General features: G+C 40.2%; 1 protein-coding gene across 5 annotated transcripts in view; it reads right to left on the bottom strand.

The window, feature by feature from the left end:
* Positions 1-24,347, bottom strand: part of oma1 (OMA1 zinc metallopeptidase) — a 74,669-nt gene that overhangs the window by 45,489 nt on the left and 4,833 nt on the right. For 2 of the 5 annotated variants that reach the window (XM_061888489.1, XM_061888488.1), the window contains exons 1-4: positions 7,220-7,865; positions 2,811-3,039; positions 2,574-2,747; positions 2,385-2,492 (exon numbers count right to left, since the gene is read on the bottom strand). In XM_061888489.1, coding sequence (XP_061744473.1) covers positions 2,385-2,492; positions 2,574-2,747; positions 2,811-3,039; positions 7,220-7,536 — 828 coding nt within the window. In that variant the 5' untranslated portion in view covers positions 7,537-7,865. Of the gene's footprint in view, positions 1-2,384; positions 2,493-2,573; positions 2,748-2,810; positions 3,040-7,219; positions 7,869-24,347 lie in introns of those variants that run through there. The other 3 variants (XM_061888490.1, XM_061888487.1, XM_061888491.1) reach the window with 3 other exon arrangements.

Here is a 24,347-nt window from a genome sequence, read left to right as displayed (position 1 = left end):
ACAGGCGTTTCTCACTCCTTCTCGTCTCACCTTCTCACAGAGACTTAAAACAAGCGGAGGCAGGTCGTGCAAGCGGAGCTTGTGACAATACAAGAGAGAGATGGTGCGAAACTGATCACAAATGGAGGAAGAACAATAAACGCCCAAAATAAAGAGCAGGGGATCCATCATCAGGCGGTGGTTTGGCTTCAACTGGGAAGATATTCAGCAGACAACAGCAATATGCAAAGTATGCAGCAGAAGTGTTACTACAAAAAGGTAGCAACACTATTACTTTGTTCTTTCATTTAAAAAGTCACCCGTCAGAAAATGAAAAGTATTTAATAAATACAGTTTTGATCAATTGACTTAGTTGTGATTTCAATCTCTGCATGAAAGTTTAAAAGTAGCATATATGAATGCAGTATGAAGAAGAATGTTTTAATGTAGACACATAGAATCATCATACTACTGTGATTATATGCATCAAGTGTTCATTCAAGGCTAAGGAAAAATATCGAGATACATATCGTATATCGCAATATGGCATAAAAATATTGCGATATTAATAAAAGCCAATATCGCCCAGCCCTACATCAAAGTATGAATAAAGACAGCTATTTATTAGTTTGACAGTGCTAGCTACAAATGTTTCTTTTTACCATTATTTAACCAGAAAACAATTAAAAGTTCTCAAAAGGCATGTACTGAATCTCCAGCTTGTGACAGAGGATAGTTGTTGTTTTTTCACCTAAGAAAATAATGAATAACCTAAGTTTCTTTAATGAAAAATAATATTTATTTCATTTTACTCTTAAGACTATTTTTTGAACCTGCAGCAAAGAACGTCCTCTCTGGGGGCGGTATAGCTCGGTTGGTAGAGTGGCCGTGCCAGAAACTTGAGGATTGCAGGTTCGATCCCCGCTTCCGCCATCCTAGTCACTGCCGTTGTGTCTTTGGGCAAGGCACTTTACCCACATGCTCCCAGAGCCACCCACACTGGTTTAAATGCAACTTAGATATTGGCTTTCGCTTAGAGTCACTAGAGAAAAGCGCTATATAAATTAAATTCACTTCACTTTCATAACAGGAAGCTCCTTTAAAGGGGAACATTATCACCAGACCTATGTAAGCGTCAATATATACCTTGATGTTGCAGAAAAAATACCATCTATTTTTTTAACCGATTTCCGAACTCTAAATGGGTGAATTTTGGCGAATTAAACGCCTTTCTGTAAATCGCGCAGGAGGCGATGACGTCAGAATGTGACGTCGCCGAGGTAACACACCCACCATTTTCATTTTCAACACATTACAAACACCAGGTCTCAGCTCTGTTATTTTCCGTTTTTTGGACTATTTTTTGGAACCTTGGAGACATCATGCCTCGACGGTGTGTTGTTGGAGGTTGTAACAACACTAACAGGGAGGGATTCAAGTTGCACCACTGGCCCGAAGATGCGAAAGTGTCTGCCGCCAGACCCCCATTGAATGTGCCAGGGTGTCTCCACATTTGACCGGCGATGCTAAGACAGACATGGCACAGAGATGTATGGATAACCTGCAGATGCATTTGCAACGATAGTCAACGAAATCACAAAGGTGAGTTTTGTTGATGTTGACTGCCAGCTAATCGATGGTAACATGCTATGCTAATCGATGCTAACATGCTATTTACCGGCGGTGCTAAAGCAGACATGGAACAGAGATGTATGGATAACCTGCAGATGCATTTGCAACTATATTACGTTTCCTTCCACCCACATTTAATGCGAAAAAAAACACTTACCAATCGACGCCTTTAAGTTGCTCCATTCTCAAAAGATGCGAAAGTCCTGATCATTTGGTCCGCACATTTTACCGGCGATGCTAACGCAGCTATACGGCCATGCTATGGCTATGAATAACATCGATAGCTATTCGCTCAATAGCTTCAGTTTCTTCTTCAATATTTTCATACTCCAACCATCTGTTTCAATACATTCGTAATCTGTTGAATCGCTTAAATTGCTGAAATCCGAGTTTGAATCCCAGCTAATGTCACTATATCTTGCTGTGGTATTCCCATTGTTTGTTTACATTGGCAGCACTGTATGACGTCACAGGGAAATGGCCAGTGTCTTCGCAGAGAGCGGAAAATAAGGCACTTTAAAGCTTTATTTAGGGATATTCCGGGACCGGGAAAATTTTGAAAAAAACTTCAAAAAATACAAGCCACTGGGAACTGATTTTTATTTTTTAACTCTTTTGAAATTGTGATAATGTTCCCCTTTAAAGGCACAGGAACGACATCAAATGCATATAAAGAGTGTTCACTATTTTACAGTGCATTTGTATGCAACATTGTGAACCCCTTTTCCTGGATCTCATCAGACAGTGCAGGTGTACCGAGGTTTTGGACTTACAGCATGTCCCAGTAAGGCGTGAGCCATCTCGTGTCCTAAGACGATTGTGAGCTGGTGAACATCTGCCACAGCTTCCAGCATTCCGGTGAACATGAACACTTTTCCATTCTACAAACACAACACAAGAACAGAAAGTCAAATTATTTTAGTTTCATTAGAGAGATTTTTTTTTAAAGTATCTTCAATGACCGGAAGGACGAAGGCATTGATGTTGGGACTTTGCACCACGTGGACGCTCCAGGTGACGTCTGACATTTCCGCCAGATCGCTGTTCCGCTGAGCCAGGTGCTGGACCACCTGCTTCACTACCTGGTGACGGGCGTCGCTCTCAGGAAGCATGAGCTCAGCAAACTCCTCCATGTACTGGGCAATAAACAACATGTTAATGTAGAATATTCGAATAATTATACTCATCGTATCCCTCACAGCTGTGGAGGTGATGGCCGCCAACTCCATGTAGTTTTCCCTGGTGAACACAAGGAGGCGAGTGCGTCCCGTCACCGGCGACTCGTCCAGGTGGGTCAGGAGGAGGAGGGCCACAATCGTCGCCGCTACGCCCGCTGCCGCCGACAGCCGCCATCGCCGCTGCCAAGCCCATTGGCGGAAAAGATTGCGGCGGTTGTCTGGGAGCGCCACCCACCACTTCCTTAAACTTCTGCAAAACAGATAAAAAAAAAATAATAGGAAAAACACTTTTAAATATGCTAGTAACCTGCCTGGATACATTATTGTATGTACTTGTGAACTTTTCTTTCTTAGTGCAGTGTTTTTCAATCTTTTTTGAGGCAAGGAACATTTTTTTCATTAAAAAATCCCGGCGGCACACCACCAGCAGAAAACGTTGAAAAAAAAAAAAAAAAACTTTGCGGGCGCCGTAAGTTTTTGCTGTCGTCCAGCATTCTGTTTCTGTTTACTTTGTAGCAGGTTCAGTTTTACTTCTGTTTTGCATAGCCACTGCCTTTTCCTTTCGTTCATTTTTGGTTTAAGCACTATACATCTTTTTACCTGCACGCTGCCTCCCGCTGTGGTCTGCACACTGGGATCACTACAAACCATTCTGAACTACCAGCTGCCACCTACTGACATGGGGTATTACGTGGTTACCCTGCTGAGTTTTTCTGCACCTGCACATTATAACTATTGCGTTGCAAAAAAAAAATGTTGGACCAATTAGGTGAAATTGCATAATTTCCCACGGCACACCAGACAGTATATCACGGCACAGCGGTTGAAAAACAGTGGCTTAGTGGACAGATTCTACAGAGCTAAATGTCAATGTAATGAACAGAAAGCAAACATGCTAACAGTAAAGATGTGGACAAAAGGGGCAGAGGCAGTTCCCGGGAGAATGTGAGCAGGCAGTATTTTGTGGCGGAAATTGTTAAAACGCTAATATTCTACATCTTTTTTGCTACACCCAGCAAATTAAATTGTATGAAACAATTGTTCATGCTAGTAGCTATGCATGAACACGTTAAGTGGCCTAGTGGGTAGAGTGTCCGCCCTAAGATCGGTAGGTTGTGAGTTCAAACCCCGGCCGAGTCATACCAAAGACTATAAAAATGGGACCTGCTTGGCACTCAGCATCAAGGGTTGGAATTGGGGGTTAAATCACCAAAATTGATTCTTGGGCGCGGCACCGCTGATGCTCACTGCTCCCCTCACCTCCCAGGTGGTGAATAAGGGGATGGGTCAAATGCAGAGGTTAAATGTCACCACACCTAGTGTGTGTGCAACAATAATTGGTACTTTAACTTACCTTAGTCGGAGGAAAAAGTTTCTCCATATATTCCATGTTTTACAGTTTGTCCCTTTCGGGGTTGCGGGGGGTGCTGGAGCCTATCTCAGCAGCATTTGGGCGGAAGGCGGGGTGCACTCTGGACAAGTCGCTTCCTCATCACAGGGCCAAAACAAATAGACAGACAACGTTCACACACTAGGGCCAATTTAGTGTTGCCAATCAACCTATCCCCAGGTGCATGTCTTTGGAGGTGGGAGGAAGCCGGAGTACCTGAAGGGTACCCACGCAGTCACGGGATTGAACTCAGAACTTTCGTATTGTGAGGTACATGCATTAACCCCTGTTTCCACCGTGCTGCAAATTAAAAAAGTAGTATTAGAGATGTCCGATAGTGGCTTCTTTGCCGATATCCAATACTCCGATACTGTCCAACTCTTTATTACCTATTCTGATGTCAACCGATACCGTTATATTCAGTCGTGGAATTAACACATTATTATACCTAATTTTGTTGTTAACAATGTAACAAGGTTTTCCAAAATAAATCTACTTAAGTTATGGAAAAAAATGCCAACATGGCACTGCCATATTTATTATTGAAGTCACAAAGTGCATTATTTTTTTTAACATGCCTCAAAAACAGCAGCTTGGAATTTGGGACATGCTCTCCCTGAGAGAGCATGAGGAGGTTGAGGTGGGCGGAGTTGGGGTAGGGGTTAGCGGGGGGTGTATGTTGTAGTGTCACTGAAGAGTTAATGCTGCAAGGGGTTCTGAGTATTTGTTCTGTTGTGTTTATGTTGTGTTACGGTGCGGATGTTCTCCCGAACAGTGTTTGTCATTCTTGTTCGGTGTGGGTTCACAGTGTGGTGCATATATGTAACAGTGTTAAAGTTGTATATACGGCCACCCTCAGTGTGACCTGTATGGCTGATGACCAAGCATTGCCTGCATTCACTTGTATGTGAAAAAAGCCGTAGATATTACCTGATTGGGCCGGCATGCAAAGGCAGTGCCTTCAAGGCAAGCCCCTTATATTGTTGTCTGGGTGGAAATTGGGAGAAATTCGGGAGAATGGTTTCCCCGGGAGATTTTCGGAGGGCCACTGACATACGGGAGTCTCCCGGGAAAATCGGGAGGGTTGCCAAGTATGACTGGGAGACGGATCTGCTCTGTACTTCTCCCTACGTCTGTGTAGCGGCGTTTGAAAAAGTCATGAATTTTACTTTTTGAAACAGATACCGATAATTTCCGATATTAAATTTTAAAGCATTTATTGGCCAATAATATCGGCAGTCCATCTAAGTATTATACATTGTATGCAAATAAATAATCAAGTAAGTGGGAAAATAAATATATATATATTAAGTTGAGTTAAATTACCAATGATTGTCACTCACACAATAGGTGTCGTGAAATTTGTCCTCTGCATTTGACTCATCCCCTAGGAAGTGAGTGGAGCAGTGGGCAGCAGTGGTACCGCACCCGGGAATAATTCATGGTTATTCAACCCCCCATTCCAACCCTTGATGCTAAATGCCAAGCCCGGAGGCAATGGGTCCCATTTTTTTAATAGCCTTTGGTATGTATATATTTATATACCAAAGGCTATTAAAAAAATGTATGTATATATTTATATACATAGGGCACGGTAGAAGAGGGGTTAGTGCATCTGCCTCACAATGCGAAAGTCAGACTCCTGAGTAGTCCATCCATCCATTTTCTACCGCTTACTGCCTTTAGGGAAGCAGGGGGCGCTGGTGCCTATCTCAGCTACAATCAGGCGGAAGGCGGGGTACACCCTAGACTAGTCGCCACCTCATCGCAGGGCCGACTCCTAAATAGTCCTGAGTTCAATCCCGGGATCTTTCTGTGTGGAGTTTGCATGTTCCCCCCATGACTGCGTGGGTTCCCTCCGGGTACTCCGGCTTCCTCCCACCTCCAAAAACATGCACCTGGGGATAGGTTGATTGGCAACGCTAAATTGGCCCTAGTGTGTGAATGTGAGTGTGAATGTTGTCTGTCTATCGGTGTTGGCCCTGCGATGAGATGGCGACTTGTCCAGGGTGTACACCGCCTTGTTGCTGAGATAGGCACCAGCACCCCCCGCAACTCCAAAGGGGACAAGCGGTAGAAAATGTATATATATATATATATATATATATATATATATATATATATATATATATATATATATATATATATATAGAACAACATTAAATTGAGCTACAGCTGTATGAATAACATACAACAAATCATTTCAAACCACAACAAAGCAATTGCAAAAGGACTGCCTGTCCCCAGACTAAACGACTCTGAAACCAATGAGGAATGTAACTGCCGCAAGAAACCTGATTGCCCTTTCAACGGGGGGTGCTTACAAACGTCAGTCGTTTACCAAGCAAAGGTAACACGCAAGGACATTAGCACATCCGACACGTACGTAGGATTAACCGAAGGAGCGTTTAAAACCAGATGCAATATTCACAAGGCCTCCTTTTGAAACCAGACCTTGCGGAATTCTACAGAACTCAGCAAGCACATTTGGAACCTCAAAGACAATAATGTCGAATATTCAATAACATGGCAAATTTTTGCATCCAGCACACCTTACAACAGTGGTAATAAAAGATGCAACCTATGCTTAAAAGAGAAACTGTTTATTATACATCATCCAGATCTGTCATCCCTCAACAAGCGCAGTGAAATCATACCAACATACCATCACAGACGGAAACACCTCCCAGGTAACACATGAGCCAATCACCACACCCCTACGCCTGCCTGTACCCACCCACTCTGTGCCCTATATAAAACATTGTATGTGAATGCTTCCATTAAAATCTCCTGATGATTGAGGGAACCCCTCATGAAACAGTTCTGTAGAGATGAAGTAGTCTTGTGATTTTTCCCACACACACACACACATACATACATACATACATACATACATACATATATATATATATATATATATATGGACGTCCAATGTATACAAATAATGAACAAATTACAGTATGATGAAGAATTAGATGCATATTTAGAAGTGACAATGTACTTTAACATGAGGTTTTTGAAAATGCAAAACAAACACTACCTGCCCAGTATGATGGCCATGAGCTTCTGCAAAGGTTTGAGCACCATCCATAGAAGTGGGGTAGGCAATGCCCCTAACGGCGATGAGGTATGGAACTGCCTCCACCATGGAGGTCCATGCAACAGGTAGCGGGGTTCGAACTGGGACGTGAACGCAGTGACTTGTGGAGAGTGAAGCCGGTGAAAGGCTCGTTGACAGCGGATGTGACCGGACACAACTTGCGCCCTTCGCCCAGCTGGTGAGACCCATACCCGGGAGCGCAGTGTCAGACGTGCCGGAGGGAAACAGGACGGCAGCCCCTTGAAAAGATGAAACATGACGGAGTAACTTTGTGGAAGTTTCTGCAATGTTTCTCCTCCTTTTTCTTAGCTGAGCAGCATCATTTGGTGACGTCATTCATATGCTAACGCTAATTAGCCTACTTCCGGCTGTCAATGACACGCGGGCGCCATGTAACCTCCATGTACATTTATCCGAGTGTCGCTAGACAAACACGTTAAATATTTTAAATTATTCACCCAGAAAAACGCTTCTTATAAAAGTAATGACTATAAATGTCACCACATTGACGAACACCTAACTTTGCCGTTCTACGCGGTTGTTCCGGCATGCAAAATAAGTACCCCAAGAAACAACACATGAGGAAGAAAAGGTTCCGCATAGCTCACCGCTTCATATCGGCGACAAATACTTGACACGTTTCATTTAAAATCACTACAAAATAAATAAATAACAGTTATGGTTTAGGTTTATTTCGAAAATGCATACATTTACGATTCTCGCCCGGAAAAGGGTGGAGTGCCATCTCCGGGTTGGGGAGGAGACCCTGCCCCAAGTGGAGGAGTTCAAGTAACTCGGAGTCTTATTCACGAGTGAGGGAAGAGTGGATCGTGAGATCGACAGGCGGATCGGTGCGGCGTCTTCAGTAATGCGGACGCTGTATCGATCCGTTGTGGTGAAGAAGACGCTGAGCCGGAAGGTAAAGCTCTCAATTTACCGGTCGATCTACGTTCCCATCCTCACCTGTAATCATGAGCTTTGGGTCATGACCGAAAGGATAAGATCTTGGGTACAAGCGGCCGAAATGAGTTTTCTCGGCCGTGTGGCGGGGCTCTCCCTTAGAGATAGGGTGAGAAGCTCTGCCATCCGGGAGGAACTCAAAGTAAAGCCGCTGCTCCTCCACATCGAGAGGAGCCAGATGAGGTGGTTCGGGCATCTGGTCAGGATGCCACCCGAACACTTTAGGGCACGTCCAACTGGTAGGAGGCCACGGGGAAGACCTAGGACACGTTGGGAAGACTATGTCTCCTGGCTGGGCTGGGAACGCCTCGGGATTCCCTGGAAAGAGCTGGACAAAGTGGCAGGGGAGAGGAAAGTCTGGGCTTCCCTGCTAAGGCTGCTGCCCCCGCGACCCGACCTCAGATAAGCGGAAGAAGATGGATGGATGGATACAGTTACGACATGATACATCACATATTTCAATTTCTACTTTTTCTACTTCATGGCAATTGCTAACACGTGTGTTCACTTACTGACACACTTTTTTAATCAATGAATAAGACATGAAAACAGTTATCATAAATTGTGATTCACATAATTTTATCAAATTTTCACTCAGGTTCAAAGTGTTTAGACATTAGACCAGTGGTTCTTAACCTTGTTGGAGGTTCCTAACCCCACCAGTTTAATTTGCGCATTCACCGAATCCTTCTTTTGTGAAAAAATGTTGTGTTTGTTTTTTTCAAATTCAAGACAAAGTTATATGTTTTTTTTTCCTGGTGTACAAAATGAACCGTGCATGAACTCACAACCAATTACACACCTGCTAATCAGTGTGACTTCTGCTGTTTCCGTATCCATGATACGCCGCTATGGAGAAGTTTTTATTTACACGATGAGTCAATACTTGCCAACCCTCCCGAATTCCAGTGCCCCTCCCGAAAATCTCCCGGGGCAACCATTCTCCTTTAGCGCCCTCTACAACAGTGGTTCTCAAATGGGGGTATGCGTACCCCTGGGGGTACTTGAAGGTATGCTAAGGGGTACGTGAGATTTTTTTTAAATATTCTAAAAATAGCAACAATTCAAAATTCCTTTATAAATATATTTATTGAATAATACTTCAACAAAATATGAATGTAAGTTCATAAACTGCGAAAAGAAAAATACAGCAATGCAATATTCAGTGTTGACAGCTAGAATTTTTGTGGACATGTTCCATAAATATTGATGTTAAAGATTTCATTTTTTGTGAAGAAATGTTTAGAATTAAGTTCATGAATCCAGATGGATCTCTATTACAATCCCCAAAGAGGGCACTTTAAGTTGATGATTACTTCTATGTGTAGAAATCTTTATTTAGAATTGAATCACTTGTTTATTTTTCAACAAGTTTTTAGTTATTTTTATTTCTTTTTTTCCAAATAGTTCAATCTAATAAATAAGAAACTGATGACATAGTGCTGTATTTTACTCCTTTTATCTCTTTTTTTCAACCAAAAATGCTTTGCTCTGATTAGGGGGTACTTGAATTAAAAAAAAATTCCCACGGGGTACATCAATGAAAAAAGGTTGAGAACCACTGCTCTACAACCTGTCGTCACGTCCGATTTTCCTCCATACAAACGGCGTGTCGGCCCATTCACATCACTTATGTGGCTTTTACACACACATAAGTGAATGCAACGCATACTTGTTCAACAGCCATACAGGTCACACTGAGGGTGGCCATATAAACAACTTTAATACTGTTACAATTACGTACCACACTGTGAACCCACACCAAACAAGAATGACAAACATATTTGGGGAGAACATCCGCACCGTAAAATAATGTGAAAAATACCCAGAATCCCTTGCAGCACTAACTCTTCCGGGACCTACAATATACAACCCCGCTACCACCAAACCCCGCCCACCTCAACCACGCTCGCCCCCCCCCCTCCACCCCCACCTCCCGGATTCGGAGGCCTCAAGGTTGGCAAGTATGGATGATTCGGGTGTGTCTTGACTGGCTCCGCCGAACCCCTGAGGCCGACTCACCGAACCCCTAGGGTTCGATCGAACCCAGGTTAAGAACCACTGCATTAGACAATCTTTATTGATCCACAAAGGAAATTGTTCCACACAGTAACTCAGTTACAAAGGATGGAAAGGGTAAGGATGGATAGGATAACGCAGGTATAAGGTAGATTAAACATGTACCATAGTAGCAATATAACATCCATCCATCCATTTTCTACCGCTTATTCCCTTTCGGGGTCACGGGGGGCACTGGCGCCTATCTCAGCTTCAATCGGGCGGAAGGCGGGGTACACCCTGGACAAGTCGCCACCTCATCGCAGGGCCAACACAGATAGACAGACAACATTCACACTCACACACTAGGGCCAATTTAGTGTTGCCAATCAACCTATCCCCAGGTGCATGTTTTTGGAAGTGGGAGGAAGCCGGAGTACCCGGAGGGAACCCACACAGTCACGGGGAGAACATGCAAACTCCACACAGAAAGATCCCGAGCCTGGATTTGAACCCAGGACTGCAGTACCTTCGTATTGTGAAGCCCGCAATATAACATATATGTAATATTTACATATTATGTATACAGTATATAATACATACTGATATATTATATTATATTATATTTGTATATAATATATACAATATACAACAATTACCATGTACAATATTACAGTATATGTAACACCTGCAGCAAAAAAAAAAAGGGCAGCATAAAATAGAGAATAGATCCAACAGAAAATATATATTAAAACAAAGAGAAAAATAACATAGAAGGTGTCAGGTAATAGACAAATATCATCTATTGCTGTATGGCAGCTGGATGGAGTGCGAAATGAAGGAGTTCTTGAATCAAACACTGTGGGAACAAAGCTGAAGCTCTTTATCGGGATTCTTCTTAACATTTTCTTAAACTGTATCATATCGTTTGACCTCTTTGCTTCATCCACTCCATAATTAATTCCACATACCGATAATTCTCAAATGTCGTATGTGCGTATAAATGTTTAAAGTTATGCATTTTTCCCTAAGGTTATATTTCTCAAATGTTGATAAGTTGAACATTTATGGGTAGCAGGTTATAATTTACTTTGTGCATAATTATATGTTTGCAATCGCACATAATCGTTACATTTCAATATTTTGGATTCAATAAATAACATCCACACATTTTAGTTACCGGTATGTTAGATTGAGGGTCAGCAACCCGCGGCTCTTTAGTGCCGCCCTAGTGGCTCCCTGGAGCTTTTTTAAAAAAATGTTATAGTATGTTATTTTGTTTGAAGACAAGCATGACACAAAGCTTCCCAATTGTTAGAAAGCCCACTGTTGAATGTTTGTGTGTATGCTGCTTGGGGAACATCGTTTTGTCCTACTAATTTCCGCGGTTTTTGAACTCACCATAGTTGAGTTGAGTTCAGTTTGAGTTTATTTCGAACATGCACGCATACAACATGATACATCACAATTTCCAGTGTGGACTGTGACGCAACAGTTTATTTACGTGTAAAATCTTCCACTACTCCTTTGTCTCATTTTGTCCACCAAAAGTTTTATGCTGTGCATGAATGCACAAAGGTGCGCTTTATTGATGTTATTGACTTGTTGGAGTGCTAATTAGGGATATTTGGTCTGTGCATGACTGCAAGCTAATAAATGCTAACATGCTAGTTAGGCCAGCTGTATGTACATATTGCATCACCATGCCTCATTTTATATCTTTACATTTTTATCCTCTTTGTATATAATTTAATTGTGCATGTCTAATGACACATTATCTATATGTAATATAGATATGTTGTTCCAGACCACAGCAAACATTACCTAGCTTGCCAAAGATTGTAATAAATCTATTAAAAGAAGACAGCCTGCCATTTCCTTTAACTTGGACACACATCTTTACCTTTAGCCATTAAAATACAGTACTTTCCTGGCGTTCTCTCATCTTCTGAGTAGACTCTGATTTACTAATGGTCTCTAATGTTGTAAAAAATTGCAGAATAAATATGACATTTCAACATTTCTGTCAACAAAAATTTGCGACAGCCTGCAACATATAGTCATTTTGATAGTAGACTAATATAGCTAATATAGACATAAACGTCATGTATTTCCTTCATTATAAGACTTATATACGGCTTTTCATTTTTTGCCACTCCAGACAGATTTGTTTTTTGTATTTTTGGTCTAATATGGCTCTTTCAAAGTTTTGGGTTGCTGACCCTTGTGTTAGATTGACATCGAAATGAACATCAAGCCGATACTAAGTACTGTATACAATCGGCCAATAGTATTAATGACAAAACTGATGCCTTGAAAAGTTTCAACATTACTGAATATTTAAAAATTTTAAAAAATTAAAAATACAAGCAAAAAAGATGATTGAATGTTTTAGTTAAATCAGACTACAGAACAAATATTTCAGGCAAATCATATTTCTTACTTCGAACATATAAGTGAATTATTTTCTATGTGTAAATACAACAAAAGATAATATAACAATATCTATTGTTTCTGTATTTTTTTCAGCAAACTAAAACAATCATTTTAAACCTTCAATTCAAATTCTTTGTAAACAATACAAAAAATGTATCAAAAGTACATATTTGAAAACGCACATTGAAATATAACAGAAAACTATCGATCCCTCCCAAACTGTGTATTTCAACTGATTTTTGGTGAGTATTTGTATGGTAATTTTTCCAATCCAAAAAGTTCTATTTTGGTTTCATCTGACCACATGACATTCTCCCAATCCTCTGCTGTATCATCCATGTATCCATTTTGGTATAAACTCAACTCGTCGTGTTTGGAGGAAGAAGAATACTGAGTTGCATCCCAAGAACACCAGACCTACTGTGAAGCATGGGGTGGAAACATCATGCTTTGGGGCTGTTTTTCTGCTAAGGGGACAGGACGATTGATCCGTGTTAAGGAAAGAAAGAACGGGGCCATGTATCGTGAAATTTTGAGCCAAAACCTCCTTCCATCAGTGAGAGCTTTGAATGGTTGACCAAATACTTATTTTCCACCATATTTTACAAATAAACTCTTTAAAATTCCAACAATGTGAATTCCTGGATTTTTTTTTCACATTCTGTCTCTCACAGTTGAAGTGTACCTATGATGAAAATTACAGACCTCTGTCATCATTTTAAGTGGGAGAACTTGCACAATCGGTGGCTGACTAAATACTTTTTTGACCCACTGTATATATATATATATATATATATATATATATATATATATATATATATATATATGTGGGTGTGGGGAAAAATCACAAGACTACTTCATCTCTACAGAACTGTTTCATGAGGGGTTCCCTCAATCATCAGGAGATTTTAATATATATATATATATATATATATATATATATATATATATATATATTTTTTTTGTCCAGGGTGTACCCCGTCTTCCGCCCGATTGTAGCTGAGATAGGCACCTGCGACCCCAAAGGGAATAAGAGGTAGAAAATGGATGTGTGTGTGTGTATATATATATATATATATATATATATATATATATATATATATATATATATATATATATATATATATATATATATAGCGCATTCAATAAAAAATGTCTCCAAAGTGAAGTGAATTATATTTATATGGCACTGGGAGCAGGTGGGTAAAGTGTCTTGCCCAAGGACACAACTGCAGTGACTAGGATGGCGGAAGCGGGGATCGAACGTGGAACCCTCAACTTGCTGGCACGGCCACTCTACCAACCGAAATATTAAAAACAAGATTCAAATATTATCCTATGCTCCTATAGCAACAACTGAATGAAAACTAAATAAATAATTATAAAAAATATATAATAAATATGATTAAAAACGATTTTAAAAGGTAAAACCAATTAAAACAATAAATAGAAATAAAAATAAAAAATGTCCCATTGTACAATCAATATTTATTTTTTATTTTTGTTCGTTTATTTATTTTTTTATTTTTTTACACAAGGTCCACTTTATTGCCTTTTTTTTCTTCCTTTTTTCCCGGCTTTTTTATTTTTAATAATTTTCCAAGATTTAAAGAAATAGCACCAAGAATTGAAAAAAAACGACACAAGTTATTTATTTATTTTTTTGGTTTATTGCCTCTTTTTTATGTTTATTTATAAATTTCAACATTTACAAGCAATCATTCTAAAGATAATTCAAAACAATGATGACGATTCAACTGACGTCACTTTTTATCGCCAGATGAGGACGCTGTTTCACCAGTCTCCGCTTTTTTCCCCCAATAGTGCTGCTAGTTTATTTAATGGTAAAATGGCATGAAACGACACACTGTAGGCTGTCTACGGCAATGTTTTACCGCAGCAGAAAGCTGTGAACAGCATCAAATCGGGTACGGACGACATTTTTATCCTCTTTGATGCAAAACTTTCAAGATGCTGAACGATATTTTGTCCTTTCCCATCTGGCAAAACGTTATGCTAATCTCCTCGCTTTCTGTCGTACAGTTTCTTTGAAGATGCGTCAAAATACTGCCTTTAAAACAAAGGCGTCATCAAATAACATCATGTTGAACAACATGTAAGCTGCAATCAAGACAATTCTAATAAGTGTTGTTTGTTTTATTCATCTTAATGGAGGAGGGACGCCAAATGGAAATACACATAGCTGTTAAGTAGACCGAGGCAAGGTAATTATGGTGGAAAACCAAATGTTCTTATTTTATCAAACAACAAATGAGAGTATTTGCACTTGCCCATTTACTGTTTTCCGTGTTTTTTATTCATTTATTTATATGTCACAATTGTCAAACTCAAGGCCCGGGGTCCATATTTGGCCCACCACCTCCTTTTACGTGGCCCGCAAAGGCTTGGAATTATCATCTTTGTAAATGTAGTCAACTTTTTGTTTTGAAGGAGAGAAACAAAATACATGTACTGTATGCAATTTCATATTTTAAACATAATATAATATTTCAACAAATATTATATTATCGCACATTCCAAACATCAAAATAAGTACTTAAAGGCCAACTGAAACCCACTACTACCGACCACGCAGTCTGATAGTTTATATATCAATGATGAAATATTAACATTGCAACACATGCCAATACAGACGGTATAGTTTACTAAATTGCAATTTAAAATTTTGCGCGGGAGTATCCTGCTGAAACGTCGCGGTATGATGACGCGTTCGCGTGACGTCACGCATTGTAGAGGACATTTTCTTTCAGCACCATTCCCAGCTATAAGTCGTATAATTTAATTGCATATTTCCACAATATTCTGGACATCTGTGTTGCTGAATCTTTTGCAATTTGTTCAATAAACAATGGAGACGTCAAAGAAGAAAGCTGTAGGTGGGAAGCGGTGTATTGCGGCCGCCTTTAGCAACACAAACACAGCCGGTGTTTCCTTGTTTACATTCCCGAAAGATGACGGTGAAGCTTTACTATGGAACAGAGCGGTCAAGCCAACACGGTTGGATTGGACCACACACACAAAGTACAGTGTATTATGCAGCGATCATTTCGAAAGATCGTGTTTCAAAGAGGGTCTTTTGCGAAGCGCAGAGATGGGCATGGCCACCACCCGTCGACTGGTGCTGAAGAAAGGTGCGGGGACGACCTTCAGGTTGTACAGGTACAACCACATAATCTCACTAAAACACTAGTAACACAATAAGCAGATAAGGGATTTTCCAGAATGATCCTAGTAAATTTGTCTAATAACATCTGAAATGCTCCCACTGTATAGTCTTTTTTTTTTCTAGTCCTTCACTTTCCTCATCCACAAATCTTTCATCCTCGCTCATATGAATGGGGAAATTGTCGCTTTCTCGGTCCGAAGAGCTCTTGTTGCTGGTGGCCATGATTGTAAACAATGTGAGGATGTGAGGAGCTCCACAACCCGTGACATCACTCGCATAGTCTGCTACTTCCGGTAAAGGCAAGGCTTTTTTATTGGCGACCAAAAGTTGCGAACTTTATCGTCGATGTTCTCTACTAAATCCTTATAGCAAAAAATTATCGAGTGAGACACTTAGAATGGACCTGATATCCCCGTTTAAATAAGAAAATCTCATTTCAGTAGACCTTTAAATATCTGCTTGACTCATGATTTTGAAGCAACTTATCCATCAAATTTTACAACCAGGGTCCCTGCAGGTTTCAAAATGTAATATTTAAGACTTTTTCAGACCATCTTGATAATAGTTTAAGACTAGAGATGTCCGATAATATCGGACTGCCAATATAATGCTTTAAAATGTAATATCGGAAATTATCGGTATTGGCTTGAAAAAGTAAAACTTATGACTAAAAACGCCGCTTTAGGGAGTGGTACACGGTCATAGGGAGAAGTACAGATCGCCAATAAACCCTGAGGGCACTGCCCAATCACGTGATTGTTTGCTTTGTTGTCAAATTGCCACGCCAAAACGAACATTTTTCAAGTTAACTGCAACGGTTTTATTTGCCTTTCAGGAGATGAAGAATGAAGAAACTGTGGCCTTGCAATGAAAACATCAATGACATGATGTAAGACGTTCACACACCGTTTCGCTATATTTGTTTTGCACTTTTTTGTTTTCTCAAACAAAATAAAGTATGTACTAGGGTTGTACGGTATACCAGTACTGGTATAGTATTGCGGTACTAATGAATCAAAAATGGTGCTATACTCTGTTTGAAAAGAACCGGTTCTCGGGCGTGACGGCGCATCGTTACATTGCTGGTTTTACAAGCAGAGGAGCATGTTCGGCAGCGCGCACACACTGAGTACTTACAAGCAGACACAGCGTGTAGACAGAAAAGGGAGAACAGACGCATTTTAACCTAATAATTCAAGATAAATGTGAAGTTATGACACTGAAACACCCTCAGGAAGAGCTGCTTTGAGACATGGCTAGTGGTGAACGTCCATTCGCAGTCTGCAGTGCTTTAGCTCAGGGGCAGGGAACCTATGGCTCTAGAGCCAGATGTGGCTCTTTTGATGACTGCATCTGGCTGTCAGATAAATCTTAGCTGACATTGCTTAACACGATAATTATGAATAATTCCGATGGAATTCACAGTGCTTAAAATAAAGTTCAAAATATAAAACATTCTCATGCATTTAAATCCATCCATCCGTTTCCCACCGCACCTGTTCAAGAAGTCGCATTAATGGTAAGAAGTATTTTATGTCACGATGGGGGGGGTCACAGCTTGCTGCGGGATCGTTCTCCCAGGAAGGCAGACAGACTACTTGGGACATGGCATTTAGGTAAAAACATGACTTAATTTAAACTAAAAAAAGATACAAACAAAAATCGCTCTCAGCGGAGGCACAACTTGGGCTAAGAAGACTATGAACATAAATCAAACAAAACTTACTTGGCAAGGCATGAAGCACGAAACTATGGCAAGGCATGAAACAAGTCAGCACAGAGCAAGAAAAGGTTACATTGACGCCAGGGCGACTGACTGGCAAAGACAAGCTTAAATACTGCCTCTGATTAGTGCTCGGGAAGCAGGTGAGCAGGCATTTTGTCCACCAGAGACAGGTGGACAAAATGAGTAACCAAGGAAACCAGACAAAGGGAGTGGAAAAAAAACAGGAACTTAAAGAGTCCAAAAGACAAACAGCACATGGCCAAACAAAAACATGATCAACAGACATGACATTTGATTTATTATTGGTTAGCCTCAGAATAACAATGTTATGAATAAGAATAAGAGACTTATTATACTCTAAAAATGTTGGTCTTACTTAAAAATGCACACATTTAGTTGTATTCAGTGTTAAAAAATATGATATGGCTCTCACGGAAATACATCTTGAAATATTTGGCTTTCATGGCTCTCTCAGCCAAAAAGGTTCCCGACCCCTGCTTTAGCTACTTCTAAATCACTAATCCTCGCTTCCATGGGGACGAATAAAGTATGTTTCATAAAAGTACCATTATCACTGCAGGACAAGGAATAGCGAAACATGCTTCACTACACACCGTAGGAGGATACGATCGCTAACCGCAACCTAGCACCCTGAATGTAAACAAACGCCATTGGTGGATCTATACCTGACATCCACTGTAATGATACCAAGTACAATAGCGTATCTACTATGACTACATCGATATTTTTCTTCATCACAAAATCTTTTTTCCTTTTTTTTAGATTCATATTGTGTTTATAAACTCAGGAAAATATGTCCTGTAACTACTTGGTATCGGATTGATACCTAAATTTGTGGTATCATCCAAAACTAATGTAAAGTATCCAAACGAGAAGAATAAGTGATTATTACATTTTAACAGAAGTGTACATAGAACATGTTAAAACGGAAAATAAGCGGATATTAACAGTTAATAAACAAGTGGATTAATAATCCATTTTTACAGCTTGTCCCTCTTAATTTTGACAAAATAATAAAATGATAAATGACACAATATGTTACTGCATATGTCAGCAGACTAATTAGGAGCCTTTGTTTGTTTACTTACTACTAAAAGACAAGTTGTCTAGTATGTTCACTATTTTATTTAAGGACAAAAGTGCAATTATAAAACATATGTTTGATGTACTGTAAGATTTTTTTGTTAATATAAAGCCAATATGCCATTTTTTTGTGGTCCCCCTTATTTGGAAAAGTACCGAAAAGTATTGAAAAGTATCAAAATACATTTTGGTACCAGTACCGGTACTCAAATATTGGTATTGGGACAACACTATCCATCCATCCATCCATTTTCTACCGCTTATTCCCTTTAGGGTAGTGTGTTCATAATTAGATAGCTATGCTATTAGATATAGCGCAATGTTAATTTTTTTGACTTAATAATGTTTGCCTTAGTTATTCAATGAATCAATCAATGTTTATTTATGTAGCCCTAAATCACAAGTGTCTCAAAGGGCTGCACGAGCCACAACGACATCCTCGGTTCGGATCCCACATTGTATTGTCAACAACCTATTTTCCCTTGAGGAAAATAAGACGGGAACGAGTTAAAACAAAACGTACAATGACTAAGACGATAACAAAATTAACTGACGAAAATGTCGACAGAAAGTACATCCAATCATATTTAACTTTCTCTTCTAGATGGGTGGGACAAGTTGAAATATATCCAATCACAGCTCTTTATTAACGCGCATACTCTTATGTTGCCAAAAGTATTTGGCCACCCACCCAAATGATGAGAATCGGGTGTCCTAATCACTTGGCCCTGTGTATAAAATCTAGCACTTATGGTATGGAGACTGTTTCTACAAACATTTGTGAAAGAATGGGGCACTCTCAGTGATTTCCAGCGTGGAATTGTCACAGGATGCCACCTGTGCAACAAATCCGGTCGTGAAATGTCCTCGCTCCTCAATATTCCAAAGTCAACTTTATTATAAGAAAAATGAAAAATTGGGGAACAACAGCAAGTCAGCCACCAAGTGGTAGGCCACATAACCTGACAGAGAGGGGTCAGCGGATGCTGAAGCGCATACTGCAAAGACTTTCTGCACCGTCAGTTGCTACAGAGCTCCGAAGTTCATGTGACCTTCCAATTAGCCCACGTACAGTACACAGAGAGCTTTGTGGAATGGGTTTCCATGGCCGAGCAGCTGCATCTAAGGCAGGGGTGTCAAACTCAAATACAGAGCGGGCCAAAATTTAAAACTGAACGAAGCCGCGGGCCGAGGTTGAACAAATTAATCATTTAATAGGGATTCAAACAAGTTTTGCATTGAATATTGACCAAGCAAGGCTTATATAACTTTATAGTGACATGCGAAATCAAGTTTAAAATAATAATAATTAAAAGATATCAATGGCATACCAAATAAAATAAAAATACAAATTGAATGCCTCTTTTCGGCGGCGGGTTTGAGTTGGGGCGGGGTTTGGTGGTAGCGGGGGTGTATATTGTAGCGTCCCGGAAGAGTTAGGGATGCAAGGGGTTCTGGGTATTTGTTCGGTTGTATTTATGTTGTGTTACGGTGCGGACGTTCTCCCGAAATGTGTTTGTCATTCTTGTTTGCTGTGGGTTCACTGTGTGCCGTATATTTGTAACAGTGTTAAAGTTGTTTATACGGCCACCCTCAGTGTGACCTGTATGGCTGTTGACCAACTATGCCTTGCATACACGTGTGTGTGTGTGTGTGTGTGTGTGTGTGTGTGTGTGTGTGTGTGTGTGTGTGTGTGTGTGCCGCATATATTATGTGAGTGGGCCGGCACGCTGTTTGTATGGGGGAAAATAGGACGTGGCGACATGTAGAGAACGCCAAAGGCAGTGCTTTTACGGCCCGCCCCCAATATTATTGTCCAGGTGGAAATCGGGAGAAATTCGGGAGGGGCACTGAACTTCAGGAGTCTCCCGGGAAAATCGGGAGGGTTGACGAGTATGCGTATTAGTGGTGAATGCGGTGTTACAGCGGCGGGCCAAATTAAATTACACGGCGGGCCAAATTTGGCCCACGGGCCAGAGTTTGACACACATGGTCTAAGTCAGGGGTAGGGAACCTATGGATCTAGAGCCATATGTGGCTCTTTTGATGACTACATCTGGCTCTTAGATAAATCTTAACTGACATTGCTTAACACGATAAGTAATTAATAATTACGATGGTAATCACAGTGTTAAAAATAACGTTCAAATTATAAAACATTGTCATGCATTTTAATCCAACCATCCGTTTTCTATCGCACCTGTCCAAGATGTCGCATTGATGGTAAAAAGTGATATATTTATTATTGGTTAAATTTAAAATAACAATGTTATTAAAAAGAGTAAGATACTTATTACACTCTAAAAATGTTGGTCTTGTCAAGACCTGGACTATGGTGTGGTTTGTTTTTCTGTGGTGCAAAGTGATTGGAACGGACATGGCGTGAAGGTAATGACATCTTTAATCTCAACTCAAAAATATTACAAAAACAAAGGGTATAAACAAAAGCCGCTCTCAGTGGAGGTTTAAAACTTGGCTATGAAAACTAAAACTCGCACAATGGGAGAACTATGAACATAAAATAAAACTTACAAACTATGGTATGAAAAACTTACTTGGACCGAGAAAGAGAATGGATAACATAGGTGTGTAGGAGGTGACAGAGGGTGTGTAGAAGGTGATGTCGCCAGGCTGACTGCCTGGCAACTGCAGGCTTAAATGGTGACGTGGTGATTGACAACAGGTACATGAGTTCAAGTGAATCAGGTGTGTGAGTCGTGAAAACAGGTGAACTGATTGGTAGTCATGGAAACAAAAACAAACCAGGGTGCGCAAAAACAGGAACTAATGGAAACAAAAACAAAACAGAACATAACTAAACAAAACATGATCACAAAGAAATGACAGGTCTTACTTAAAAATCCACGCATTTAGTTGTATTCAGTGTTTAAAAAATATTATACGGCTCTCACGGAAATACATTTTGAAATATTTGGCTTTCATGGCTCTTTCAACCAAAAAGGTTCCCGACCCCTGGTCAAAGCCATACATCACCAAGTCCAATGCAAAGCGTGGGATGCAGTGGTGTAAAGCACGTCGCCATTGGACTCTAGAGCAGTGGAGACGCCTTCTCTGGAGTGATGAGTCACGCTTTTCCATCCGGCAAGTTGATGGAGGAGTCTGGGTTTGGAGGTTGCCAGGAGAACGATACATTTCGGACCATTGTGCCGAGTGTGAAATTTGGTGGAGGAGGAATTATGGTGTGGGGTTCTTTTACAGGAGTTGGGCTTGGCCCCTTAGTTCCAGTGAAAATAACTTTGAATGCTCCAGGATAGCAAAACATTTTTGGACAATTCCATGCTCCCAACCAGTGTTAATTTTGACAGCAAAATTAGATTTAGTTTTAGTCAGAGTCTTTTGACTAAAATGTGATTTAGTTTTAGCCATAATTTAGTTATTTAAATGATAAATGGGTTGTACTTGTATAGCGCTTTTCTACCTTCAAGGTACTCAAAGCGCTTTGACACTACTTCCACATTTACCCATTCACACACACATTCACACACTGATGGAGGGAGCTGCCATGCAAGGCGCCAACCAGCACCCATCAGGAGCAAGGGTGAAGTGTCTTGCTCAGGACACAACGGACGTGACGAGGTTGGTTCTAGGTGAGATTTGAACCAGTGACCCTCGGGTTGCGCACGGCCACTCTCCCACTGCGCCACGCCGTCCCTTAAATTTAAATTGTTTTAGTTTTAGTCTAGTTTTAGTTGACGAAATATAAGATTATAGTCGAGGAAAACTACAGTAGAGTTAGTCGACTAAAGGGTAATATGTAAACTTTCCCTTCAATTTCTGAAAGTCAAAGCAAAACAGCGGAAGAATCACCGATACAAGTCGTATTTTGATGAAAATCATGTCTCAAATGTAGTATTTCACGAGTAAGCTGTGAAATAAACGGGATAACGTCGAGTGAGTTGTATGTTGTGGAAAATGCTTACCTGTGTGTGGATTTCAGGGTGATTTGACTGTAAATGTCGCTTCAAGTTTGTTGTGTTTTTCCCCGTAATCCTCGCGCTGCATTTCTTACACTGCGTCTTGTTATCTTTGAGGTCAAATATCAAATTTCCTCGTATGTCCTCTCTCCTCTTCCTCCCCGGCGTTGACATGTTGTCTTCTGCAGTCTCAAACGCAAACTACGTTTACGTAACTTCCTTACCACGTCGCTCTGATTGGTTCTCTTCCCAACTCCTCCCGCCTCTTCCTAACGAAATGAGCTCCGATTGGATCTCGTCTCTGGCAGACATTTTCGTCTCGTTTTTATTCGTTGACGAATATGTCAATACAACTCGTCATCGTCTTAGTCCACGTAAATTATTTTTTATTTAGTTATTGTCTCGTTTTAGTCAGAAAAAAAAGGTTGTTGATTACAACTATGACGAAAATTTTTCGTCAACAAAATTAACACTGCTCCTAACCTAGTGGGAACAGTTTGGAGCGGGCCCCTTCCTCTTCCAACATGAATTTGCACCAGCAAGGTCCATAAAGACATGGATGACAGAGTCTGGTGTGGATGAACTTGACTGGCCTGCACAGAGTCCTGACCTGAACCTGATAGAACACCTTTGGGATGAATTAGAACGGAGACTGAGAGCCAGGCCTTCTCGTGTGTGACCTCACCAATGTCATTTTGGAAGAATGGTGGGAAATTCCTATAAACACCCCCGTAACCTTGTGGACAGCCTTCCCAGAAGAGTTGAAGCTCTAATAGCTGCAAAAAGGTGGACTCACATCATATTGAACCCTATGGGTTAGGAATGGGATGGCACTTCAAGGTCATATGTGAGTCAAGGCAGGTGGGCAAATACTTTTGGCAATATATTGTATGTTTAGAGGCGCTGCAGAGAGTAGAGCGGCCAGTAAATATGTTCTTCTCCCCTGGGGATGCATCACAGAATATAATTGAGAAGCACTGTTGTTAGGTAAGATTTCAAAATCATATTGGTTATAATAAAAAAAGAGAACAAGAACAGCTGATGACTGATGTCCAGTTGTTGTTTTTTTAGGATACATTTAGTTATTTAATATTGTCTACAGTACTAAAGTGCTTCGGGTTATGTTTTACTGTAAGTCAAATGCTGATACAGCTGTTGAATATACATTAATGCCATGCAGGAACATCAGGGGCTTGAGGCAGGGAGCCAAAGTGAAGGAGGGACAAGTCCAAACTGACAGGTAAAAGAGTAACATGACTGGTAGTTCACAAATAAGTACAGAATTGTATGGCAAATATAAAAAAAACTTAACTGATAACTCTTTTTTTAAGTCAAATAGTGCCTATTACTACTGTATACGTTATGCTGTCTGTGGTAAATATGATTAAAAAGTCCAAAACCACAGACTTGAGGCAGTGTCAAAGTGAAAGAGACAAGAGCAACCCAACAGGTGAAAAACAGTGAAGTGAATTATATTTATATAGCGTTTTTCTCTCTAGAAACGCAACACGCTTTACATAGTGAAACCCAGTATCTTCATCTTTAAGCTATTTAAACCATATGTACATACATACATACACATACATAATATACATACATGTATAATATACTTATATATACATATATACACATGCATATATATATACATATATACATATACACACTTATATACACATATTTTTGTACACATACACACACATATACATATACACATACATATAT

The sequence above is a fragment of the Nerophis ophidion genome, linkage group LG26, assembly GCF_033978795.1.
Source record: "Nerophis ophidion isolate RoL-2023_Sa linkage group LG26, RoL_Noph_v1.0, whole genome shotgun sequence".
NCBI classification, from domain to species: domain Eukaryota; kingdom Metazoa; phylum Chordata; class Actinopteri; order Syngnathiformes; family Syngnathidae; genus Nerophis; species Nerophis ophidion.
The sequence above is the reverse complement of the archived record's forward strand: the minus strand, read 5'-3'. Positions and strand labels throughout refer to the sequence as shown.